This window comes from Mus caroli, unplaced genomic scaffold (genome assembly GCF_978045245.1).
Source record: "Mus caroli unplaced genomic scaffold, Mus_caroli_1 scaffold_6, whole genome shotgun sequence".
NCBI classification, from domain to species: Eukaryota; Metazoa; Chordata; class Mammalia; order Rodentia; family Muridae; genus Mus; species Mus caroli.
In genome coordinates, this window is record NW_028227261.1 from 93,396,474 (window position 1) to 93,422,142 (window position 25,669).

At 42.1% G+C, this 25,669-nt stretch overlaps 2 protein-coding genes across 6 annotated transcripts in view; one reads left to right on the plus strand and one right to left on the minus strand.

Moving 5' to 3' along the window:
- Slc31a1 (solute carrier family 31 member 1) overlaps nucleotides 1-9,099 on the minus strand; it is a 31,498-nt gene extending 22,399 nt beyond the window's left edge. The window contains exon 1 of the mRNA XM_021159449.2: nucleotides 8,961-9,099. The gene's annotated coding sequence lies outside the window, so the exon portion shown is untranslated. The remainder of the gene's footprint in view (nucleotides 1-8,960) is intronic.
- A 144-nt stretch (nucleotides 9,100-9,243) lies between these two features.
- Nucleotides 9,244-25,669, plus strand: part of Fkbp15 (FKBP prolyl isomerase family member 15) — a 58,474-nt gene continuing 42,048 nt past the window's right edge. For 3 of the 5 annotated variants that reach the window (XM_085839252.1, XM_029475933.2, XM_029475932.2), the window contains exons 1-4: nucleotides 9,255-9,434; nucleotides 17,250-17,365; nucleotides 23,587-23,671; nucleotides 24,151-24,220. In XM_085839252.1, the coding sequence (XP_085695378.1) occupies nucleotides 9,382-9,434; nucleotides 17,250-17,365; nucleotides 23,587-23,671; nucleotides 24,151-24,220 (324 nt within the window). In that variant the 5' untranslated portion in view covers nucleotides 9,255-9,381. Of the gene's footprint in view, nucleotides 9,435-17,249; nucleotides 17,366-23,586; nucleotides 23,672-24,150; nucleotides 24,221-25,669 lie in introns of all 5 variants that reach the window. The other 2 variants (XM_021159209.3, XM_021159210.3) reach the window with 2 other exon arrangements.

Sequence of the window (25,669 nt, forward strand, 5' to 3'; positions counted from 1 at the left end):
GTGCAATACTAGTGGCTCCTAGTTCTTCTTTATCAGCTCCTAAGTCTGTTCAAGGCCTCTGCAGAGCCACCTCACTTATCAAGAGAGAAAAGAAAACAAGGTTCTAAGCAACTTTTTTAAAGACTGAATCGCTAAAATGAGATAGGGCTAATCTAGACAGTTGGTTACATACTCTCTTGGGGAAGCCCACACCCGTACTTGGGTCCACCTTGCTTTCCCTCCCTCCATTTGGGAAGCTTAAGTACATCTGTCTGTCTTTCTCTTAATCTTTGTATTTGAGCCTATATTAAAGTTCCTTTAATGTTGCTATATGTTTCAGAGAATTTCTTGGGCTGCTGAGGATGGCAGAATAGATGGCAGCGTTTGTCCTTTCATGGCTGACAAAATGACCTATACAAGGTCCCCATTGAAGACCTGGTCTCTAAATAATAGAGGCTAACGGGTTTCAAACAGTTTTCCCTTTCTTTCATTGAGCACTGGTGATTAAAACCCTACAAACCATTAGTCAGTCTTTCCTGCATATATTCCCTGACACCTCTAAACAGCTCAAAATATTTATCCTACAGGCAAATATGTAAACTATTGTATGTACAAAGGTATGCACTATAGGACTGTCTGAAACACCAAAACACTGAAAGTACAACCCAAGTGTTCAGTGATTAAATTAGCTATCATATTTCCAGGACACGGAATACTCTACCGCCATTTAAGAGTAAGGAATGTCTGCACACCTTTATAGGATGACCCTCCAGACATAGTGTGAGCTTGGGAGGAGGAGCAGAGCACAGCATACGATGGTTTATAAACATATTTTAAAGGGAAAAGTATATACACACGTTTACAACTTGAAAAATTAAATGATCAGCCCAATTCCTTTATTTTCCACACGGGGAAACCAAGGCACACGCTATTAGAGAATGACATTAACATCCTTCCTAGCCAACTTTACATTTGCTTCTGTGAAGGGAGTCTAAGGTCTGCCCTCCATGTCTCCAGATGATTGGCTGGGAGGTGGCTAAGCAGGAGGGGTTTCTGAGCCCACGTATCCTGCTTTGGCAGTAAGGACTACAGAGGCTCTTTCCTTTGGCCCACTCTCACCTTTCCACACAGAGGAGATCAGGTATAGAAATACATTCTTCGCAAAGGGCTTTAGAAAGTCTTTATTTGTCTGTTCCCCATACACAACTCAAATTCGATACGACAAACAAACTGAAAGGTTCTTTAGTTATGCAATGGCAGAAGGTCTCAAGTCCACTGGGGAGTGGATCTCCTGGACACTGTACTCCAAGTCTCTGCTACCTTTTGTTGTGGTTAAGCCACATCCCGGAACCAAGCAAGCACGACGTGACCGCTTTCTTCCTTCTCTTACTGCTCCACTGCAGTCTGGGTGTGGTTTCAGTCCCGTAATTAGAACTATTTCAAGTATTATTTATGTAAAGATTTCAGAATGGTTTACATATAGGATCAGAGTGGAGCCAAGACTGCATTATGCTTCACAGACTGAAGATTGCCACATATTAGCTATATGACATTAAGCAAAACAAAACAAGACAAAACACCAGTGAGATGGCTCAGTGGGTAAAGCATTTGTTGAGCAAACCTGGAGACCTGAGTTCGATTCCCAAAACCCAATAAAGGTGAAAGGAAAGAACTGAGACCTGAGTTCGATTCCCAAAACCCAATAAAGGTGAAAGGAAAGAACTGACTCAACAAAGTTGTACTTTGATCTCTACACATATGCATGCCCATACCCACACCTGCATACAAAAATAAATAAATAGCTTAGGCTGGCCTTGAACTTACTGTGTAGCTGAGGACAACCCTAAATTCCTGATTTTCCTGTTTCCTCTTCCCAAAGTATATAGCTTTTGGTCATTTGATTTAAAGAATACTAGCTACTCAGATACATGCAGGGGCAAAGCATTTCTTCAACTACTTGCTTGCTGTAGTCAAAGGCAGACTGTACTTGCTACAACCCAAGGTCTTTCATTGTTTAATCTGTTCTTTAGTTACAGAGGATTTCAATGAATGTGCCTAGTATATGGTATGAAACAGAAATTAGAAAACAGTTGAATTGTGCTTTTTGCTTTTTATTCAGTAGAAAACTGCAATTAAATATATAATAAGAACTGGTGTTCCATCAAACCACTAATTAACAAAAGATGACATTATCAAAGTGCAGTAAGAGAACAACTGAAAACAAAAAATTGCTCCTGGATGCTGGTTCCGATCTTAGCTGCAATGCGTGGGAGGCAGAGGCAGGTGAATCTGTGAGTTCCAGGTCAGCCTGGTCTACATGGTGAGACCTCTAAAAAGCAGAAACAGCTAAGAGACTACGGGTACATAGTTAACAGCCTTCCCCTTTTATTTCAGAAGCCAAAAGAAACCAAATGGCTGCATTCTACTGCTCTGAACTGCTTGAAAATTAGATCGATCCAAATAGTTCTTTACCAAGAACCAATCGGAAGGGCTCAGCAAGGCTAGAAAAGGTCCATTATTAATGTGCTGCTAATGTTTTGCTCTCAAGCCATTTTTCCAAGTTTACTTTTGAGAGGCAAGCTTCCATCTCATGCTGCATTGCATAATGTCCTCAGCCTACAAAAGCAGGTTGTGTACAAAACCCTGGGGCCATTGTGTAAAGGAAAAGAGGCAGGGTGGACCCTTCTCAACCCCTTCCTTCTCGGCAGGGTTTGCATTCCTAAGGATGGGCCCCTCCTCTGTGTAGGGATGTTACCTAAATCATAAAATGATACACCTCAAAGCCATGGGACTTCAAAAGCATTTTCTTCTCAGTACTACTATAAGGTGTGTGTGTGTACTTAATACTGTAATGTAGTAAGTATAAGACTTCATACCTAGTTAAAAAGAATAGGAGAACTGTTTTAAAGATGGCTTTTTTGTGCTAAGAGCTGAATGTGGGAGTATAGGCATGAGAACCCAACGTCCTATTGCCCTACTCCCTGCCCAGTCAAGCTTGCCTGGCAAATTTAAAAGGCTGAGTTTTCTGGGTGATTTACTTGACATCAGTTAAAATCTTGTCACTATAAACATTTCAACTTAGAAAGTTAGAAACAAGAGGGCAAAAGAATGACCTGAAGAGCAGAAACATTCAAGACACAAGACACACACACACACACACACACACACACACACACACACACACGCTCGCACGCACACAGAGGCTGGCCGCAACCTTGTTATCTACTTGCCCTCTCTGATCTTGAATTCCTCCTCTCCACAGTGCTGGGATTACAGGCCACCATTCCAGCTAAGGATCAGAGACTTCTCATACTTAATTATTACCTTCACAACTCATTTCAGTTTATTTACAGTCTGGAATCTTTGTTTTGCTCAACTCGAAATTGAGATTACAATCCAAAAAGAAATGGATCGAAGCTTTTAAGATTACTATCATTGCACTAAGTAGTGTTTACCATGCCTTACCTCACCTCAACCAATCTGTATGACCCCATGTTCTAGGATTACTAGGAAAAAAGAGGCTACCTACCCAAGAAAGGCAAACTTTTCCTTTACAGACTCCTAAACTAACCAGATTTTTAAAATGTTAATCATGTCTTGCATCTAATCCCAGCACTAGAAAGGCAGAGGCAGGTGGACCTCTGTGACTTGGAGGCAAGCCTGGTCGGCATAGCTCCAGGATAGCCGGGGACACACACTGAGACCCTGTCTGAAAATCAAACCAACCAGCCAAAAATATTAATCGTGTCATGTAGAGTATAAATCATTTCATGCTGATCTAACTGGAAACTTGTCACCTTGGACTCTAATAAATATGGCTTTGGGTTGCTTTTAAATATTATTTTTTAATTCTCTGTGTATATTACCTCAAACAGTCAGAAAAGAATCTTAAAGAATTCCTAAACAATTTAACTGACAAAGAAGAGATTTATTCCATGTGGCCACACTGGGAAAAGGGAAAAAAAATCCAGTTACAGCCCCCTCCCTGCCTACACACACAGAATCTGCCTTCAGGATTCTGAAGAGAAGGCAGATTCAGTAGAGGGCCTGAAAGCAGTGATAGTCAAGGTATGGTCTCGACATTATTGTGTCTTCTATAATAAACAAAAACTGTGTCTAACAAGTTTAAATCTCTTTCCAGGAGTAAGGGTTCCTCTTGGACGGCCAGGTGTCAGACCTTTTTTTCCCAGAATGAGGAACCACTGTAAGGTAGCCACAGATAATGTAAATAAATGAGCCGGGTTGTGTTCCGACAAAACTGCAAAAACAGGCAGCGAGACTTGTGGGTAGTCTGTTCATCTCTGAGAACCACATTCCAAGTAAAAGTTGTGGTATTGGGTTAACAACAACAAACCCACAGAGGATATTTGTGTTTTAAACTGGAGTAAGACATGTAAAATGTGTATAGTTCCATACTTTCGCAAACTTTAGTTAGCCAGTCATAGTCAGCGCAGCAGGTGAAAGGGTAACCCTTGTCGTGACAACATTTGCAAAGCCCCCTTAGGGTGGTGGTGTGTAGCTCAGTGATAGAATGCTTGCCAAGCACATGCCAAACCCTGGATCCAATCGCTGGTACCATGGAAACACGAATCTACCTGTGTTTGCTAAAGCTGTCCTTTCAACCTGGAAAACCAGACCTCCCAGCTTCCTCCTGGACTCCTACTCATCTTCAAACTGTTTATGCAACCCTACACTTCAGCTAGTTTAGAGGCTATAAAGGAAATGTTTAATCTCTAGAACAAGGTTGCTTGAGGTTGCTTGATTGCTTGAGGTAAGGCATGGTAAACATTACATTGGGCACTGGTATATATCTTAAAACTTCAATTCAGCCGGGCAGTGGTGGCGCATGCCTTTAATCCCAGTACTTGGGAGGCAAAGGCAGGCTGATTTCTGAGTTCGAGGGCTACACAGAGAGACCCTGTCTCAAAAAACAAAAAACAAAACCCATAATGTAAATAAATGAGCCGGGTTGTGTTCCGACAAAACTGCAAAAACAGGCAGCGAGACTTGTGGGTAGTCTGTTCATCTCTGAGAACCACATTCCAAGTAAAAGTTGTGGTATTGGGTTAACAACAACAAACCCACAGAGGATATTTGTGTTTTAAACTGGAGTAAGACATGTAAAATGTGTATAGTTCCATACTTTCGCAAACTTTAGTTAGCCAGTCATAGTCAGCGCAAACACTTCCATCCAGTTTCCCTGGATTATGACTGAGATTATACTGAAGAGATACGATCGTTTCCTCCTTTGATATTCTACAGTAATTTCTAAGAGGGTTCATTTACTACCTATACAAAATCTAGCATTACACACAGTAGACTCTCAGGTGAAATTTCTCTAGTTGTCTTATAATATTTCTGCTTTTAGTAACTTGAGTGAATAGAATTCTACAGAAACATTTTAAATCTCCATTTAATCCATATCTCTTTACCACTGGAGGAGATTAATATCAGTTTGCCTGATATAAGGCTGTTATCTTTTGCAAACTTGAAAGGAATTATTAAATTTGCTGTTTCCTAGTTAATCTTTGGGGGAATGAATACAAACATATGAACACATATATATGTATACACCTGAAACTTACTATGTGGACCAGGCTGGCCTCTAATTCTCAGAGATCCATCTACTTCAGCTTCCTAAATGTTAGGATTAAAGGTGTGGGTGTGCCACTACACCTGATGATCAATACATTTTATACACATTTCAGAGTTTTACAGTTAAGAAAATGAACAAAACCACTGAACTCAAACTTGATATCAGGGTTGTATTTATTACTTACGTTTGAACTCCCTGTTCTCAGCAGATGTGTCTACATCTGATCTGTTCCTTTTTTAAGGTGTTTAGGGAACCTGGCCCAAACTCAATTGAGTTATCAAGGCTGGGGGACCGGAATTCAGGTCTCCTGACTCCAATTCCAATAGTAGTCATCTGGATATTTTAATCCAGGAAGACTAGCTTTCCAGATGCACCAGATTTTATATTTCCTTTTTTTTTTTAAATTAGGTATTTTCTTCATTTACATTTCCAATGCTATCACAAAAGTCCCCCATACCCTCCCCCCGCCCCATTCCCACTTCTTGGCCCTGGCGTTCCCCTGTACTGAGGCATATAAAGTTTGCAAGACCAATGGGCCTCTCTTTCCACTGATGGCCAACTAGGCCATCTTCTGATACATATGCAGCTAGAGACATGAGGTCCGAGGGGTACTAGTTAGTTCATATTGTTGTTCCACCTATAGGGTTGCAGATCCCTTTAGCTCCTTGGGTACTTTCTCTAGCTCCTCCATTGGGGGCCCTGTGATCCATCCAATAGCTGACTGTGAGCATCCACTTCTGTGTTTGCTAGGCCCAGGCATAGCCTCACAAGAGACAGCTATATCAGGGTCCTGATTTTATATTTTCAATTCTAAGCCTGAAAGACTGAGGAAGACCCATTTCCAACTTTCCCTTTCTTATGTTACTAATGAAATTCAAGATCATATATGCCTGCCTACAAGTCCCAATCACTACACACGCCAGTTTTAGGGTTACTGAATACCTAAAGAAACAGGGTCCTAGCTAGGCAGTGGTGGGGCACGCCTTTGATCCCAGCCCTTGGGAGGCAGAGGCAGGCAGATTTCTGAGTTCGAGGCCAGCCTGGTCTACAGAGTGAGTTCCAGGACAGCCAGGACTACACAGAGAAACCCTGTCTTGAAAAACAACAACAACAACAACAACAACAACAACAAAAAAGAAAGAGCCGGGCGTGGTGGCGCACGCCTTTAATCCCAGCACTCGGGAGGCAGAGGCAGGCGGATTTCTGAGTTCGAGGCCAGCCTGGTCTACAAAGTGAGTTCCAGGACAGCCAGAGCTATACAGAGAAACCCTGTCTCGAAAAAAAAAAAAACCAAAAAAAAAAAAAGAAAGAAAGAAAGAAAGAAAGAAAGAAAGAAAGAAAGAAAGAAACAGGGTCCTTTCCCAAGTTCTATGCCACACAGTCTAGTTAAGGGCCAGGCTTCCTCACTCATCAGCTCTCTAAACCCTGATACAAAGGACCAGGTCTGCCCTTTCCTCTGTGTGACCTCGGACTAATCACCCAAGTGGCTAGTTCTCCTGTTTTCTTGTACACCTTGTACATTTCAAACACCCACCAGAGAGGCACCTCCCCACAGAATGCAGGGAAAGAGCTCTCTTGGGTTTTGCTCTCTGTTTAAAAAAAAAAAAAAAAATTGCTAAAATCCAGTACAGTGATATAGTCTTTAATCCCAGCACTGGAGAGGCATAGGCAGGTGTAATTCTGTGAGATTCAAGGATAGCCTGGTCTACATAATGAGTTTTAGGACAGCCAGAGCTATATAAATAGATCATCTCAAAAATAAATAAATAAATAATTAAATAAATAAAAATTAAAAAAAGAAAAGAAAAATAAAGAAAGCATTCCTGGAATATTTTAGTGCTGGAGTGATGAGGCCTAGGGCAGGGTTAGAACTTATCCATTCATCCCTACCCACTCAATTTCACAAGTTAGACAGAGCTACTGCTACAGGCTCCAATCCTACCGCCCAGATTCCAGTTTATCACTGCTTTAACAGTCAGATTTCACTGTTTTAACCATCTTAATCTGTAAAATAAACACAGGAAGCAGGCCAGCAGCCTTATCCTCAGATAAACAGGAATAATTTACTCACAAAAATTGTAAGTAACATATAATATTTCTAACTACACTATTTCCCCTTCCCCCTCCCCTGGAGTTTTAGACAATAGTACAGTCACCTTCAATGAACAAAAGAGACCAAGCAACCCAGACAGTTCACAGCCAGTACAGCATTTTTATCTTTCTGGAAGCTACCTATAAAAGACAAGAGCCACTGCTGGGTTCTTTGGGTCGCACGGGGGGAAAAAAAACCGAGAGTAAATTAAGGAACAAGGGAACAAAGCTAAGTTATATTATTCAATCTAATAAAAAATTAATGAGAATCCACTGTGGGCAAGAAGACTTACAAGTTAGTAGTTCAAAAACTGTAATAAAAAGTCCCACAGGGGAAGTGCCAAGAGGTACAAAGTTCTCTGGGAGAGAGCTTCCAGTCTCTTTAGTATCATCAGAAGAGACTAAAGCATTCCGGAAAGGGACACTTACAGGACCAACCTGACTGGGAAGAAAAACAGAAAGAACTCCAATGAGAACTGTGGAAATGGACGCTACACTGGGACACACTATCTGCTTAGCCACAGCGTGGCTAAGCAAGATCGTTAAAAAAAAAAAAAAAAAAAAAACACACACACACACACACACCAAAACCCAGGCTAACCAGAGAAGTACAGAAGAAAGACACGCAACAGAGAGGGCGAAAACTGGAGGCAGAGAAGTCAGCGACAACCAATGTTGACTTAAAACCTTGGCAGCAAAACTCAGCTCAGCAAAACTGGGCTGAGGACTTTCTACCTTCAAAGTCCCGTCCATCATCCACCCTCCCGAATATCCCAGCTCTTCTGGACCTCTCTTATCTGGACTTTAGAAACAGGGTCCTTTCCCAAGTCCTATGCCACACAGTCTAGTTAAGGGCCAGGCTTCCTCACTCATCAGCTCTCTAAACCCTGATACAAAGGACCAGGTCTGCTCTTTACTCTGTGTGACCTGGGACTAATCACCCAAGTGGCTAGTTCTCCTGTTTTCTTGCCTGCAAATCAGTTTATTACGAAGAGACCCGGATCGGACTCGATGATTTCAAGATTTAAAACCTTGGCAAAGCGCATATGGAGACACTGGACACGCAGTCCTTTGCGTAGATGGGGAAACTGAGGCACCGAGCACCCTGCCCTAAGGTCATAACAGCAATGTCGCTGTAGGATCCCTGCCACTGTACGGCTGAGATCCCATGACTTCTAGTCCGGGGCTCTTTCTCCTTCCGCCCAGCTTAAGGGAGCTGCGGGGGGTCCAGGGTTCGGGAGGGAAAAGGAGAGCGAACACGCCGGGTTTGGGAAAGGGAGGGGAGTGACCTTACCTTCACAGGGTAAGCCCCGCCGCCTTAGTCTTCCTCTCAGAACTGGATCCCCTAGCCCGGTACAGACTTCTACCAAGCCCCCGCCACTACTGCCCGGCTCGACGTGTCCCACGACCGCAGTAAAGGCCGCGGATTCCCGCCCTGGACCCGCCCCCTGGGTGATCCCACCAATCACCGCTCAGAACCTAGGAACTCCACCTCCTCGGAGGGCTGGTGAGGCCTTGCGTCACTGGGAGCTCACCTCCTCATTTGCCTTTGCTCCACCTCCTCCACCGCTGGGTCTCCTCTGGGCCTCACTACCCTGAGAGAGTTTGTCCTGCCGGAAAGCAGCTCGCCGCCACGGCGTTTTACGTTACTGGCGGTGACAAGCCCTGGGAACATCCAACTTCCTCCTCCCTTCAGCTGGGCGAAAGCCGACGTGATGTTCGGTGCCGGAGACGAGGATGACACCGACTTCCTCTCGCCAAGCGGCGGGTGAGTGATTGAGAAACGGGGCCCGAGCGCTGGGCTGAGAGACTGGCGCGGTGGCTGCAGGGGTCGGGCTCTTCTCAGGCCTCTTCCCAACTTCCGGGTCTAGACAGACCCTCGGCGCGTTCCACCGCTCAGCCTTCGCATTCTGAGTAGCGGTGTCACCTCGGCCAGTCTGGGTTCAGGATCTGGTACCTCCCTTGACACCCTTTTGCTTTGTGAATCACAGTTTCTCCAGTGAAATGGAGAGGATTGCTGGGGAGACTGCTTGCCTCGGAGTTTATATAGGAGTCAGCTCGTAAACTCAAGAGACTTTCTCTTTCCCCGTGAACAGGATGGTGACACTTTGAACCAGGACCTGGTGGGCCATCTCTGGCATCCTTCAAAGCCTACTTCAGAGGTTACCTTTTTGGTGATTCTTTGCTCTCACAGTCCCGGGCGGAATAGTCTGTTTTATCTTCCATATTTCCACGAGCCTTAGCACATGGAACCTACTGAAATCTACGCCCTGACTGAACTGCTTATGGTTGCTCATTTCTGTCTAGGTCTCAGAACAGTAACTCCGGGTGCACATTGATTGCTCACGAAGTGCCTGCGAAATTATGCTTTTTAAGCCCTAAGGTGTAACGCCAAGGGGAAAGAGTATTCGTTTTCTTCTGCTTTCAAACATCATATATGCCATCTTGGGAGAGAAGTCTTTAACGGCAGGCTAGATCCACCCCCACCCCCCCTTTTAATAATTAGCTCAGTGTTTTCCCTTGAGTTGTCCTAGTGGACCTCATGTCTCCCTTCAGACTTGTTAACTGCAAAGCTCACATCTTTGCACAGCCCTTCTTTGAACGTCTGCTTTACAAGATTTGTGCATAGTGATGAACCTATTTAAGAATGACTGACACACCATCCTACCAATAATGATTAATCTTCTAGAATACTGGGCAGTCAATACAGGAGTGACCATAAAATGACTGGCTTTCTTTTGATTGTGTGTGCGTGTGTGAGATGTATGCATGTATGCATGTTGTGAACATCTTTGTTGAGGACAGAGGTTCAGTATCAGGGGTCCTTCTCTGTAGACTTCCACTTTAGTTTTTGAGACAAGTTTTCTCACTGAACCTGAGTTTTCCATTTTGACTAGACTGGTTGTCCAGCAAACTTCCAGTATCCACCCATCACCACACTTGTCTTTTTTTTTTTTTTTTTTTTTTTGTGGTCGATGGGGATCTGAACTCAGTACAATAAGCACTTTACCCATGAGTTCATATCTCCAGCCCCTCTTATTTGGTCTTCAGTATTTAAGATCTTTTGACACCCAGTGAGTGGCTCTGCATTTCCCTCTGACCAGCACATTCTCCTGGGACCCCTGGGAATGCCTGCAGCCACTTAGCCCCACTTTGAATTCATTTAGTTGCTCCATTACTTTTGAGTTGACTGGGCATTGTATCCTTTCTTTCCGATGTTACCCAAAACATTTACAGCCTCTGCTGCTGTTGGCTAGACATTCAGCTACAGCCTGTTTTATGTATGCCTGTGTATGGGGCCTTTTGAATATCTTCAAGGTTTCTTTATTTATTTGGGACATGGTTTCACTATGAAACCCTGGCTAGAATTCTTTATATAGACCAAGCTGACCTTAAACTCACAGGGATCTGCCTGTCTTCCTGCTGAATGATGGGATTAAAAAAGCATGTGCCATCACACCCAGTCTCGAGGTATATTTTAATTTCATAATCTTTAGTATGTGAGCATATTTGAAGAAAGTTTATGAAGGTATTTTAAGGCTTCCAACTTTCATGCATCAAAGAATCTGCTGCTGATGAGGCAGACAGTGACAGTCATGTGCTCTTCTCCTGATTCCTGACCCAAGATAAATTCTTCCTGTCTCAATCTCCTTTCCCAGGAAGGCTTAACTAAGAAATGAAGATACTTTACACATATGACTGTGGGTCCTAGGCATAGAAAACAGACAATTTGATGATAAAAGACTCAACAGAGAAAGCTACACACAGATAAATTTTTTCCCCTGTAGTAGCTAGGGAAAAATAAACTTTGTTCCCGGTAGTAGCTAGGAAAACAGAATCAAACTTAAGAGTAAGACTAGGAAAAATGAGTTGGAGAGGTAGCTTAGTGGTTGAGAGCACTGGAGGAATTGGATTTGATTCCCAGCATCCACATGGTGGCTCACAACAGTCTGTAACTCCAGTCCCTGGAAATCCAAGACCATCTTCTGGCTTTTTGGGGTACCAGGCATGCAAATGGTGTTTAGACATACATGCAGACAAAACACTAACACATAAAATAAAACGAAGAAAAGAAGAAGACCAGAGAAAGTTTTGTGGGCATTCTCTGATTTGTCTGTTCCTCCATTGGTTTTGATAAGGAAGTAGAACATCTGACAGTGAACACTGCAGCTCTTTCCAGTTCCCCTTTTATAAATGTGGTTTACTTTAAAACTGCTTCCCTAAGTTTGACTTAACCTTCTGACTTTCTTGTTCCTACTCAGGCTATTGAGGGCTAACTGAAGTATCCTAAAGTCTAGGATGGCTGTTTTCAGTGACTGATAATCTGCTGTTCAAGTTCCTGGGCCTCTTTTGAGACATGATCTTACTGTGTAGCTCTGGTTGTCCTGGTACTCACAATGTATACTAGACTGACCTCTGACTCAGAAATCTGCCTGCTTCTTCCTCCTGAGTGCTGAGACTAAAGGCATGAGCCACCAGGCATGGCCAAGTTCTCCAACCTTAAAGTCAATGGTTAACCTAAAAGTAGTAATCAAAAGACATGCCTTCTCCTTCTTTCTTAGCCCTTTTCCCACCATTATATTATGACTTTGAAATGAAGAAATAGGCAAATGTCTACTAAGTATTTCATATTTGACTTCAGGTAATACAGAGAGGAGTGAGATATAGTTCCTATGCCTAAGACACTTTATTTAAGCAGTAGAATAAAATCAATCCAACAATAATAAACATAATCACAAAGCTCTTAAAAATTTATATATTTACTGTTAATGTGTAAAAGTATGTGCACAGGGCATCAGATCGCCTGGAACTGGAGTTACAGAATGTTACGAACCACCACTTTGGTGCTGGGAACTGAACCCAAACCTTCTATAGCAGCAAAAGGTGCTCTTAACATCTGAGCCCTATCTCCAGCTCCCACAAGGATTTATTTTGAGAGCACATCTTACTATGTTGCCCTGGAAGTTCTTAAATTCCTGGGCTCAAGTATTCTACCAGTGATCTTCTGAGCAGCACTCCCACCTGACTTTCTTTTTTTATTACCAATTATTTGTGTGTAAGCAATTATTCCTTATCTAGATTTAAGCTTTGGGCCAGCAAAATGACTTAGTGGATAAAGCCTTGACAACCTAAGTTCAAGTCCCATAAACCACATGAGGATAGAAGAATGGAACCGACTCCACAGAGTTGCCCTCTGACCCCTCAGACACACATGGCACAACATGTATACATCATACATAAGAACTAGTGATAAGTTTCTAAAAATTTAAAGTGTATGTAAGATTGAACAGTTTTTCACTACTGTTAAAGATATTGCTCAACTCTTCCAGAATTTTACTCCTTTAGCCAGGTGTATAGCACAGGCCTTTAATCTCAGCCCACAGCAGGCAAAGGAAAGTAGATTTCTGTGGTTCAAGTCTAGCTTGGTCTACATATGGAGTTCTGGGGAAGCTAGGGCTGCATAGTCAGACACTGTCTTAAAAAAGAAGGAAAGGGGAGGGAGTCTTTAGGTCATAATGGCCAAAAGTAAAGAAAATCTCAGTTTCCTCCATGTTCTTTTAGCATGTGCTAATGTCTTAATTAAATCAGCATTACTCTCACTCAGGTGTTACCCTTGCATTGTCTTCTAAACCGCTTTGTCTTTAAAGTATCTGTGGCCCCATTTATAGGACACTTGAAGGAAGCATACTAGATTCCTTAAGAAAATAATAGCGTCAAACTGTTAAAGGCCAGCTTCAACATCCAGAGTAAACTGAGACAGGGGTAGAGTCAGCGACTGATCACTTAGAAGACTTCTCTGAGGGAACAAAGTGTGATTGGGGGAAAGGATGAGGGAACACACACACACACACACACACACACACACACACACACGGTGGATGAAGGAAGTTTCCACAAGTTCTAACCACCTTTCATATATATATATATATATATATATATATATATATATATATACACACACACACACATATATATATACACACACATATACATATACATATACATATACATATACATATACATATACATATACATATACATATACATATATAGTGGATGGAACAAAGCTCCAACCAACTACACACACACACACACACACACACACGTTTGGTAGATCAAGCAAGCTCTAACAACTTTAGTTTTTTCTCTTAGCCTTTTTATACCACCTAAGACAAAAATTTCTTTATGTAAAAAAAGATTACCTCGTAGCTACAAGTTGCATATTCTCCAAAAATCGTCATCACAAGAACATATTCTTCAAGGACAGATTGAAATTATTACACATAAGGAAATTACAACAGGATTATCGATTATGTATTGTTCTTTTGAAACTCATACCTAACTAAACATTTTCCATCCATCTTTCTTTCTACAAGTTCATCATGAAGATGGATTTTTTTTTTTACCCTAAAGCTGTAATTCTTTTGTCACTGATTAACAAGGTTTAAGCAAGCCAGTCTGTAGTAGCAAGTTTTTTCCTATGCTTAGCTGAGGACAATTTGTATTTACCGAAACAAACAAATAAACAAACAAACAAACAAAACAAAAAAACTCCAGATTATCTTGGTCTTATTTTTGAAGTTTTGTTCAGCTAAACTTGTTATGTATTTTCTAGTCTTATACTCACAGGAGAATTATTTACTCTTTATTCATAACTCTGTCTTTTCATGATGTACACTGAAACCTGTGGCCACATCCCTAGATCACATGATCCAGGAATTCAGACCCAACCTAGAATGAATGTCTTCTTTGATTATTAACTTGTTCCAAGCCTATTCTTCCCTTCCAAGTACAATTACATGCTTGTAATTCATGAAAATTCACTGTGCTCTTTTTCTAACCCATGCAGCCCTCACTACTCTGCAAGGAGGGGGCACACGCTACTCTTATTCTAACCTTATTAGATCTGTTTGGGAAAACAACTTAAGCCATCTCCTTAAACTTCCTATCAACTACTCCTAACTTCCTAAAACTATTTAAATCAAAACAAGAATTCTGTAAAGTCACTAGTTCATCAAAACTATTATTTTATGAAAGTTCATCTTTGTATTGATCTGCAGGAAAATTGTCCAATAGAGTGGTCTGTCTCCCAAGAAACAGTCATACCAGACGGTAGGCAGTGAGGGTCTCCCCCGCCCCACCACACCATGCTAGATATATGAGGAACACAGCAATGACAAAACGAGAAGGCACAGCAGCAGCAAGAAGGAATCTGGAGCTATGCCCCTGGGCTATGCCTCTCCAGGTACATTCACTGAGGCTGTGCAAAATGGCAGACCATCTCCAGGAAGCTTACTTGCCCACTGCAGTTCCTCCTGTGCGGCATCCACCGTCCAATCACATTGAATGTATTTCATGAAATACTAACTTATATTTCTATACGCACATAAATTACCTTTTTAAAAAAGTCAGAGGAATTGAATTGTTGTGAAGCTTCAGAGTTGTACACCCAAACCGAGAGTAACTCTGGAGAAGAGGCAGTGCCAGGCGGGATGCAGAGTTCAATATTTTCTCGTTGATTTGTGTTGTTAGAATAGAATTTAACAGGCTGGGTAAGTAATTCAGGAAAAGCAGCTCAGGAATTAGTTGTTAGGGTACACTGCCATATAACTGTTGCCCTTTTGGATAGCTCATACTTTGTGACTAAACATTACTTAATAGATAACCGATTCATTTGTTTATAAACTTCTGTAAAAATAATGCAGTCTTGTTCACCTGTGTTTACCTAGTGTCTAACTTCTCTTAAGCTGTAGGAAAACATCTAACTGAGATTAGGGAAGCTTCGAGAAAGAACAGCCAGAAAGTATGCCTCAAGCAGAAGGAATAGCATTTTTAAAGGCTGGATTTAAAAAAGATCTTACCTTGGCGAAGATATGGCTTAATAATCCAGTCTGTGTTCATCCTTCATGAGACTTTTGAGTTTAATCTCCAGCATTTGCCTCCCTCTTCCCCACAAAACATTCTTACCTTCTATAAGAAACTGAAGGGATACGGAGATGGCCTACAGGTTAAAAGCACTGGCTTCCAGAGTATCTGGGTTTGATTCCTAACCCACATGGCAGCTCACACAATCCTCTAACACAAGTCCCAGGGAATCTGATGCCTTCTTCTGGCCTCTGCAGGCACTGGATGCATGTGACACAGACACATAAACGGCAAAACATCTATACACATGAAAAAAAATTATTGCTGGCCATGGTGGCACATACCTTTAATCTGAGAACTTGGGAGGCAGAGGCAGGCATTTCTCTAAGTTTGAAGCCATCCTGGTCTAAATCATGATTTCCAGGACAGCTAGGGCTATATGGTGAGATAGTGAGACCCTGACTCAAAAACAAAAACATAATAATTATAATAATATTAATTATTATTATTATTATTACGACTTTAAAAATCTTTATAAAGAAAAGAAATTGAAAGTTCCTTATAATAGCTGTAGCACACAAATGGAGATAAGAAATGTCCAAATATGAAGTTGCGTAAGGAGAGATTTTGAAATCTTGAAGGATCCTCTAAAACCATCTTGCAGAGATTAGATTTTAAAAAAAGATTTTTTTTTTCAAGACAGGGTTTGTGGCCCTCGCTGTCCTGGAACTCACTCTGTAGACCTGGCTGGCCTCGAACTCAGAAATCCACCTGCCTCTGCCTCCCAAGTGTTAGGATTAAAGATGTGAGCACCACGCCCGGCCCCCAAAAGATTTTTTTTACATTTATTTATTTCTAGTGTGTGCGTATGCGTGTGTGTGCTTATGCATGTATGTGTAGATGCTTGGGCACAGGCATACATGTGTGTCATGGCATAAGTTTGGAGGTCAAGGGTAACCTGTAGGAATTGTTTCTCAGCTTTTACCACATGGTTTCTACAGATTGAGCACATGTGATCAGGATTGGTGACAAGTACCTTTACTTATACTAAACCATCCTGGTGGCCCAAGTTCCAAGTCTGTATCTTACTAATATTGAAGAGTCATCAGGAATAATCATGTAGATGCAGTGTGTAGAGTATATAAGAAGTAGATATGAAGAATTGGGTCTAGTGGCACAACCTTGTAATCCCAGCTACACAGGAGGATTGAGGGTTCAAGGCCAGCCTGGGCAATTTAACAACACTCCACTGTAAAGTGAAGTATCAAAGAAGGGGTGGTAGTAGTGAATATAGCTCAGTGGTAGAACACTTGCCTAGCATGTTCTAGGCCGTATAGTCAGTCCCCTAGTACTGCAGTAGAGTTCAGGCAGGGGAGATAAAGAACTGCATAAGACATAGGCAGGGAGTGTTAGGAGGTTGTTGCAGTAGTCCAACTAGACAGAGGTGAGGGCAGCGTAAACTGAGGAAGTGGCAGTGATCTGGGGAGTGGTGAATGCATCTGAGGGATCTTTCTGTAGGAAGAACAATCAGCTAGAGCTTGGGTCAGCCATTGCTGTCAAATCACACACAGTCTTGATTTCAGAGCCTCAACTGCTGCTACTTTTACTGAATGGGGAGGTACACCGTCCGAGATACTTAAGTATGGGCAGCAGTGTTTGGAGTGATTGCAGTTTAGGATATGTCAAATGGCATTTTATTTTCCTTTTCCTTTAATAGAGCCAAGCTGGCTTCTCTTTTTGGACTGGATCAAGCAACTATGGGCCATGGAAATGAATTCTTCCAGTACACAGCCCCAAAGCAACCTAAGAAAGGCCAGGGAACAGCAGCAGCAGGTAAGTTAAGAGGCATTAGGGCTGTATCTTAATAGGTTGGTTGGAATGGCTAACTGTCTTTGGAAAGTGACATGCTATGATGGTTAATATTAGTTGTTTATTTGATAAGATTTAGAATCACCTAAGAGACCAACTCTGGGTATATGTGTGAAGAGTTTCTGTGCTGGGTTAACTGGATGGGAAAACCCACTCCGAATGTGGGTGGCACCATGCATGGGCTGGGAGGCAGCACTGAGTAAAGAGGAGAAAGTGAGCAGAACGGCAGCATCCGATTCTCTGCTTCCTGACTTTGGTGCAGATGAGCAGCCACCTCATGCTCCTGCTGCAGTGCCTTTCCTACCATGGTAGACTCTGTCCTTAAACTGGACCTGAATGAGTCCTCCCTCTTCCCTCCCTCCCTCTCTCCTTCCCTTCCCTTCCCTTTCCTTCCTTCCTTCCTTCCTTCCTTCCTTCCTTCCTTCCTTCCTTCCTTCCTTCCTTAAGTTGCTTCTGTCAGTTATTTGGTTACAACAACACATAAAGTTAACAGTGCGCATACCAAGTCCTCTGTTCTCTGCCTGTCAGCCTAAGCTTACCCCCAGTAGTGAATGCCTGTTGAAGTCCTCAGGTTCTGGTTCCTAGCAGCTAGGTGATGCCCTTAGTTGGGAAATGACAGCACAGTAGCAGGCAAATTCTTCTGCCCCTTGTCTCCAAAACTGCCTGAAGCACTCATCGTTGCATCTGGTTCACTCATCATGGAGGACACAGGATCGTTATGGCATCTTCTGACAGAAAGGGGAGAGTGAGAGACTGACACTTCTGAGGTGCCTACTCTGTCTTAGGTGCTCCCCAGGGATTGCCATTTCATTCTCGAAGTAACCTGTAAAGCAGATGACATGACCAGACTTTGGAGGCTTTGAGCAGTTTAGGAATCAGCCCAGTCAACCGTAATGGCAGAGTTGAAATTTGAACTCTGAATCTACAACTTATTCTTTCCTCCACACTTTGCTGTTTTGAGGTAAGAAGGCAAAGAGGCTAAGGGATTGGTCATAGAAGAGCCCTGAGGAGAGTAGGTAGTGAGGGACATTATATCAAATACTTGGAGATCAAAGTGCAGAGGGCCTTTCACGTGCCAGGACTGAGGCTGACTAGTCTGAGGATCCTTGGCAAGACGTTGAGGAGCAGTTGAAGCAGATCCCTCATGTATGGCCATGTAGGGCGAAAACACAAACACTCGTGTTCATCTCCCTGGACTCCGAGCTGCATGCTTCTGTGGTGTGAGAGGTGTGTAGGGTTTTCCTTATGCACTAAGCAGTCCTGCAGCAGACACCATGTGAGTATCCTGTGATCCAGGTCAATTCTGAAGTTATCTGCCTAGACATAATGTCAGATCCCTCAGATAGAGGGTTTACTCTTACAAGATTGTCTTTGCCTAAGACACCAATCTTTAGTCAGGCCATTTGTAATTCTGACCAAGGGTCCCATGACATCCTTTCCTAGGTTCAATTAGTTGACAGGAATTGCTCATACAGCTCAGGGTAATTGCTTTTTTTTAAAAAAAATTTATTTATTTATTTATTTATTTATTTATTTATTTATTTATTTATTTATTATATGTAAGTACACTGGAGCTGTCTTCAGACACTCCAGAAGAGAGAGCATCAGATTTTGTTACGAATGGTTATGAGCCACCATGTGGTTGCTGGGATTTGAACTCAGGACCTTTGGAAGAGCAGTCGGCGCTCTTAACCACTGACCATCTCACCAGCCCCATAATTGTGTAAATATTTTTTTAAAAATATTTGTTTATGTAATAGAAAAGATACAATAAGGTTACAACTACAGCCAGGTGAACATATGAAGAGAGAATGGCTGAGTAAGTTGAAAGGATGCATAGTTTCTGGGCCCTCTCTGGGTGATTGTACCACCACCCCATCTGTAATGAGTCACCACTCCCTTCTCTGGGTTTATCACCACCCTCTTTCTGGGAAGACCACCCCCCTAGCACTTTTATGCTTTATAACCTGGAAGCTCTTCAAACTTTGTGCTTTAAGAGTTTTATACAGCTTGTTCTAGCCCATCTTTCCTAAAATTGGTGAGTGTAGCTGAAAGTTATAGTCCCTAATCCTGTAATTACTTTGTCTTTCTGGTGGCTGGCTCTGTCCTCAGGAGCCCCACCCTGAGTTACCTCAGCAACAATGTCAAAAGACAAAATTTCAGCAAAGTTTTAAGACCTTTCTTAACTGGCTTTTATTTGCAGCCCTAAAATCGACATACACCATTCAGTAAAATGAGGTATTCTGATGAATTGAGAACAGGACTTTGGCTTTATATAGACAAAAAAGAGCTGAAGAATCCAAAATCCAGAAAAGTAGATTGGCCATTTTGAAGTTCCTTACCTGGTAAAAGAGGAAAATAGGCCATAAGACCTGATCTGTGTGAGGCATCTCACATGACACCAGACACAGCCACATGAAATTTGGGGATTTAGGTATTATTTATCTCTCTTGATTTAAAATTTCAGCTTAAAATGTTGGTTTTGTCCTTGGTGATATGGAATTTAAAATAAGTAACTATTTTGGTTTTTTCTGTTGTGCTCAACACATAGACCAGGCTGGTCTCTAGCTTGAGATCCTCCTGTCTCTGCCTCTCACAGGCTGGGATTGCAAGCATATGTCTCTATGCCTGACAATGCATAAATCAGTTATGACTAAAGGGACTAATCACAAAAGACTCCAGGAAATTCTGAGGAGCATTGTGCAAGAGCCAAATAGATTTCTCAAAAGACACTTGTACTCTTACTACTCAGCAAACTACAAAGGATTTAGGAAGTGGGAACAAGATCAAATTGTACCCTGCCACAGCCCTTCAGGCTAAGTGTTCCTTGTGTATTTCCCTCCTTTCTTCCTTGGCTGTGCGATTCTGACTCTGATTTAAGTGTCTGACCATAGAAGTGTAGAGGAAAACAAACCATACCAGGCTCATCTGATGAAATAGCTTGATTTTTTTTTCTAATTAAAAAAAAATGGATTGATTGCCTGGGGTGTAGTGGCATAACACCTTTGATCCTAACAGTGGGGAGGTATGGCCAGGAAGATCTCTGTGAGTTTGAGGCCAGCCTGGTATACCAGGAGAACCAGAGCTATGCAGAGAAACCCTGTCTTGACCCACCCCGTGTACTGATGGATTGTGTGTATGCATGTAGTCATATGCATGTATATAGGCATGTGCATGCCATGACTCAGGTCTGGAGGTCAGAGGATGACTTGTAGGAGTCAGCTGTCTCTTTCAATCATATAGGTCCAGTTTTGTTGTTGTCCTTGCTGGTTTTTGTTTTCTTTTTCTTCATAAAAGTAGGTAGATTTATTTTTTTTCCTGTGAAAAATTATTTTTCAAGTGAAGGAGAAACTAGAAGGCACACAGGAGTAAATAATCAGAGATTTTACCTTTAAAGATACAGTAGGTTGATTGAAGAAAGCCTTTTTTTTTAAATGAAGAGATTAAAAAGGACTCAAGATAAATTCACTAATGAATAATGAAGATAAGAAAAATATCTAATCATCCCCTGAACAAGGAGGCTAAGTTGAAGAAACTTTGCTCAAAAAAAATTTTTTTTCAAGACTACACATTATAAGATTTCCTCTTGAATGCCAAGTCCAAGAGTGAGAATAACGCTGACTTGAGAGAAGGAGGAATCCTGAGCCAATAGGAGAGTCACATGATGATGGCCATGCTCTGCCAGTGTCCCTGGCAGAAGCAGCCTTTCCTTTCCAGGATATGAGCTGCGGTGATTATAGCCCAAGAGGACTGCAAGAAGCTGCCCTGGCCCTGAGGAGGATGCTGGACTGGCCTCCCCAGCTAGTGACATTTTTTTTCTGGGTTTCACACTTGTCTAGATTATGTAGATTATGTAACGCTGGCCTTTCCATCCACTCCCGTAGATTGCTTCATCAGGATTTACTCAGATATATCAGAGTACTGTATACAGCCAGAAAGTGTACACTAAACTTAACTGCATATAGCTTTCTAAACACAGTAAGAAAACATAGAACATACCACCCAGAACATAAGTAAATAACAGTGTCCCTTCATTTTCAGAGCTCATTCACAGTCTTTCTAAGCTAGCATCCTGTTTCTGGATCCTGGGAAATGTTTAATTTCCACTTCCCCGTAATCAGTAAGGTCACATAAAACAGCAGTGGCATGGTACTCCCCCTTTCCTGTTGTCCTCTTTCTCGGTGAAGATTTAAAAAGACAGTTTTCCCTTGGTGGTGATGTGGAGCAGTCCAGCTGTACTCTTCATGGGAGGAGTGTAAATTGCTGAGGCATTCCCAAAGGACGCTCTCTGGGGCAGTGGAGAGCCAAGACAAAGTCGATATTTATGCTACTTCATCTCAGAATTCTCTTATCAGAAACTTTAAGAAAAGAGTCAACTCCCACTTCCAAAATGTTTGTTTTAAACATATTTTTCATAGCATTATGTATAACAGAGAAAATTTGGAATCTGCCCAAAGAAATGTAGCACACTAAGAAATGAGGAAAATTCTTAGAGTCAGTCGTAGTAGTGTTTTGTGTAGCTGTCAAGAGGCAGCATTTTAGGCAGTAGCCGTGAGCCGCCCGCTTAGGTTTGTTTGGGAGACTATAGAGAAGACTTCTAATGTAGTCAGGGGGAAGTGGAAGAGGCCAAGTTGAATCTTTATTTTGTTTTAAAATACTAAAAAAGCTACTGCAGAGCTTATGTGTACAGAGAAAGGACTCAGAACAAACACTTCAGTTTCCTGATGTTTAATTTTGGTTGATAAGGTTCTAGGTGGTTTCTGTTTTCATTGTGGTTTCATGTCTATCTGACTTTCTACAATGTACTTGTACTCTGAAATTGAGAGGAGGTGTTCAAACAGAAAAATAAGAGAGAAGAAGGTTTTGAAAGCAAGCTCAGTGAGTTTCCCTTAGTGTTCTCTCATTACTTGTCTATCTAGACATGGATCTGGGGAGTTTAGCACTGGGTATGGTAGTGAATGCCTGTGGTTCCAGCACTCAGGAGATGAGGCAGACTGTAAGTTCCAGGCTAGGTTGGACTACATAAAGGCGACCCTGTCTCCATTAGACAGACAGACAGAGAGACAGACAAAAACCAAAACAATATCAAAATGCAATTTACTCTTTTTTTTTTTTCAAGACAGGGTTTCTCTGTGTAGCCCTGGCTGTCCTGGAACTCACTCTGTAGACCAGGCTGGCCTCAAACTCAGAAATCCACCTGCCTCTGCCTCCCAAGTGCTGGGATTAAAGGCGTGCGCCACCTCTACCTGCTGCAATTTACTCTTAATATGCTGTTTTAAAACATTATATAAAGCCCTTGATCGATATAGGCAATGAGTGTGATTGAGTGTTGATGCAAAAATATAGTCATCACTTCAAAGGGGACAAGAGTTTGTTCTGAGGCCAAATATGAGCCACTGTGGTCCAGGAACACAGATTGGGGTCTCCCCAAATCTCATGTTGCAATATGGTAACAGTTTGGTCAAGTTTTATGGGTACAGAACAAACAGAGTCACAAATCAAGACACTTTTCACTGCTGTGGTGGAGACATGAGGTTCAAACAGACTGAGAAAAATCTCTGCTGTAAGCCTCAGATGCTATCTGATGACATTCTTAGCCTTTTGGTTTGCGGAAGCTAGTGGTTTTTTAAGTCAATAGATTCCATCTGTCACCAGGTGTTAGATAGGAGTGGGCAAGGGAGGGCTATTAAGGGGCTGAAGACAGCCCAGGATAGGTCGTAATTGGGGTCTGAACCTGCAAGAACACTCCTACCTCCACAAGTTACTGGCCTTCTAATCAGTTGATCAGCTAGAGTTCCCCCTAGGAACTCTTGTCTACACTATCACTCTACATTCCTGATACTGGAGAGGAAATAGCTTTACTTGTATATACCTTAGCTATCAGAGCGTTGAAAAGAGAAAAGAAAATAGTAAAGTATGTCTCTGTTTTCTAGATTTCTTGTCCAGCCAGAAAATTTGTCTGATGTATGGTGTTGGGGCTAATGTGAGTCTAGCCTCATATACTGTCATTTAGAGTCTGTTTCCTCAGTACCTGACAAGGCCACAGAGCTATCTCTGGATCCAATGAGGATAGTGGTAATGAAAGCATTGTTACACTAACTGTAAAGCATGGAGTGGGATTTTTGAGGGTAGTTTTGAGGTTAAAATCAAAAAATGAATGGCATCTTTGTTTTCTTCATCTTCAGGAAATCAGACAGCACCAAAACCAGCCCCAGCTACCACAGGCACGTCCTCAGTGCTGTTTGCCACTGCAGTGCATGCATACCGCTAGTAAGTAGTTGGAAGAGAAAGCCCTCAGAGCTGGGGAGGCCGTGGACCTGCAGGCTGCAGTTCCTGTCCTTCTTCAGAAGCCTGTGCTCATCGCAGCCTAGTTCCTCAGAGAAACTCAGCATTATTTTGTCTATGCTGTTAATGTTTGGGCCCTCCACAGCAACTTTCTGAGATTTTAGGGATACTATGGATAATAGATGACTGAAGAATAAAAAGTTGGGGCTGGGTGTGATGGCTCTCACCTTTAATCCCAGCACTTGAGAGGCAGAGTCTATAGGTTTTCTGAGATTCCTAGATCTGCCAGAGTTGTACCAATGAGACCCTGTCTCCAAGAAATAGAAGTTGCAGAAGAGCTTTAGATTAAAAGTTGCCCACCTCTCACCTTCCCTAAAGACCAAATACTAGCTGTTTCAGATCAGAGAACTGGCTCTTCATGGTTGAAAGGGATCCTGATATTTGTCGTATTCTTGTTTCAATAGCATAAATGGTCAATATGCAAAGCAGGGCAAATTTGGAGCGGCTGTCTTGGGGAACCACACAACCAGAGAGGTAAGAAGACCCACATCGATTTATATGCCACATCCCAAGAATTGTTAATGCCTCGGGTCTGTTTCTTATCTGTTGGATGGAGGCTTATGTGTTAGATGATAAGAATGTCTACTGATGATAACTGAGTGTATATTACTAGGATTGAGTAGATGGCCCTAGTTTGCTTACTGTTATGCATTAAAACAAGTGCAGTTGTTCAGAATGCTTGCTTTAGACATGTCCTCTGTGACGGTTCTAGTGTAAGAGCTGGAAAGCTTTAGAGTAAACAGTGAAGGATGCTCTTTGTTGGATAGCTAATGATCATTCGTCATTCTGCCAGTGCATTCCATCTTTTTGCCTATGTTAAAGACCAATATTTATCCTTTGCAGTCTGAAAATAAGGCTGAGCAGTTGATCACTGTATTAGGGTGACGTATAGTGGATGTCACTAAATGCCACCAGGCCCGACTTCCTTGTGTTGGTACATCCAGCTCAAATACCACTGCAGAATTTTGAGTTAGAGATTATTGAACCAGACAGAAACATTGTAGTATTTCAGAGGCCCAGAGAACACAGGGTTCCTGCTGCTCTGCCATTCTCACCGCAAAGCTAAGATTAGTTGCCCACGGTGACTGATACAATGGCCAGCACTCTAAGACAAGTCAGTGGGCTTCAGTATTACCCACGAGTACTGGTCCTAAACTCTCGCAGCCATTAGTCTTTTGTCGGTCACCCGATCCTCACCTCTCTCTTTACCGCTCAGGTTAATTTGAACAGATCTCCAATATACAATCTCAGCAGTAAATGCTTTAGTATATAATTGTAAGAGATGAAATACTTAGAAAGAAAACTATCATGCTATTATCACACCTGAAAAAGTAAACAGAACATTTTAGTCAGGACGTGTTCAAATTTCTCTTTTTCCTCTCTATTATTGTTTTTCTTATACTTCTATTTGAATCAGCATCTAGTGAGGTTATCCATTGCAGTTGGTTCCTGTGTCTCTTAAATCTTTCATCTTCCCATCGGGAAGCAAATGATGTATGTCTCTTGTTGTGTGTGTTAGCAGCTGCTGCTGACTGTTATCTAGAACTTTAGTTTTGAGACCCCACTCACTATGCTTGACTGCCAGAAAGAGGTGATAGGTTGGAGAAGCAATTATAAGGAAGTAGATAAGGGGCCGGAGATAAGGCTTAGTGGTTAAGAGTATCAGCTACAATTCCAGAGGACCAGGGATTGGTTCTCAGCACCTACATATTGACTCATAACTATCTGTAATCCCAATTCAGGGGACCTGAACTATCTGTAATTCCAATTCAGGGGACCTTATGCCCTCTTCTGGCTTGTGTAGGTACTACATGAATGTAATGCACAGACATATATGCAGGGGAAACATTCATACTCAAAAAATAAAATAAATTTTGGGGGCTGAAGAGATGGCTCAGCAGTTAAGAGCCCTGACTGCGTTTT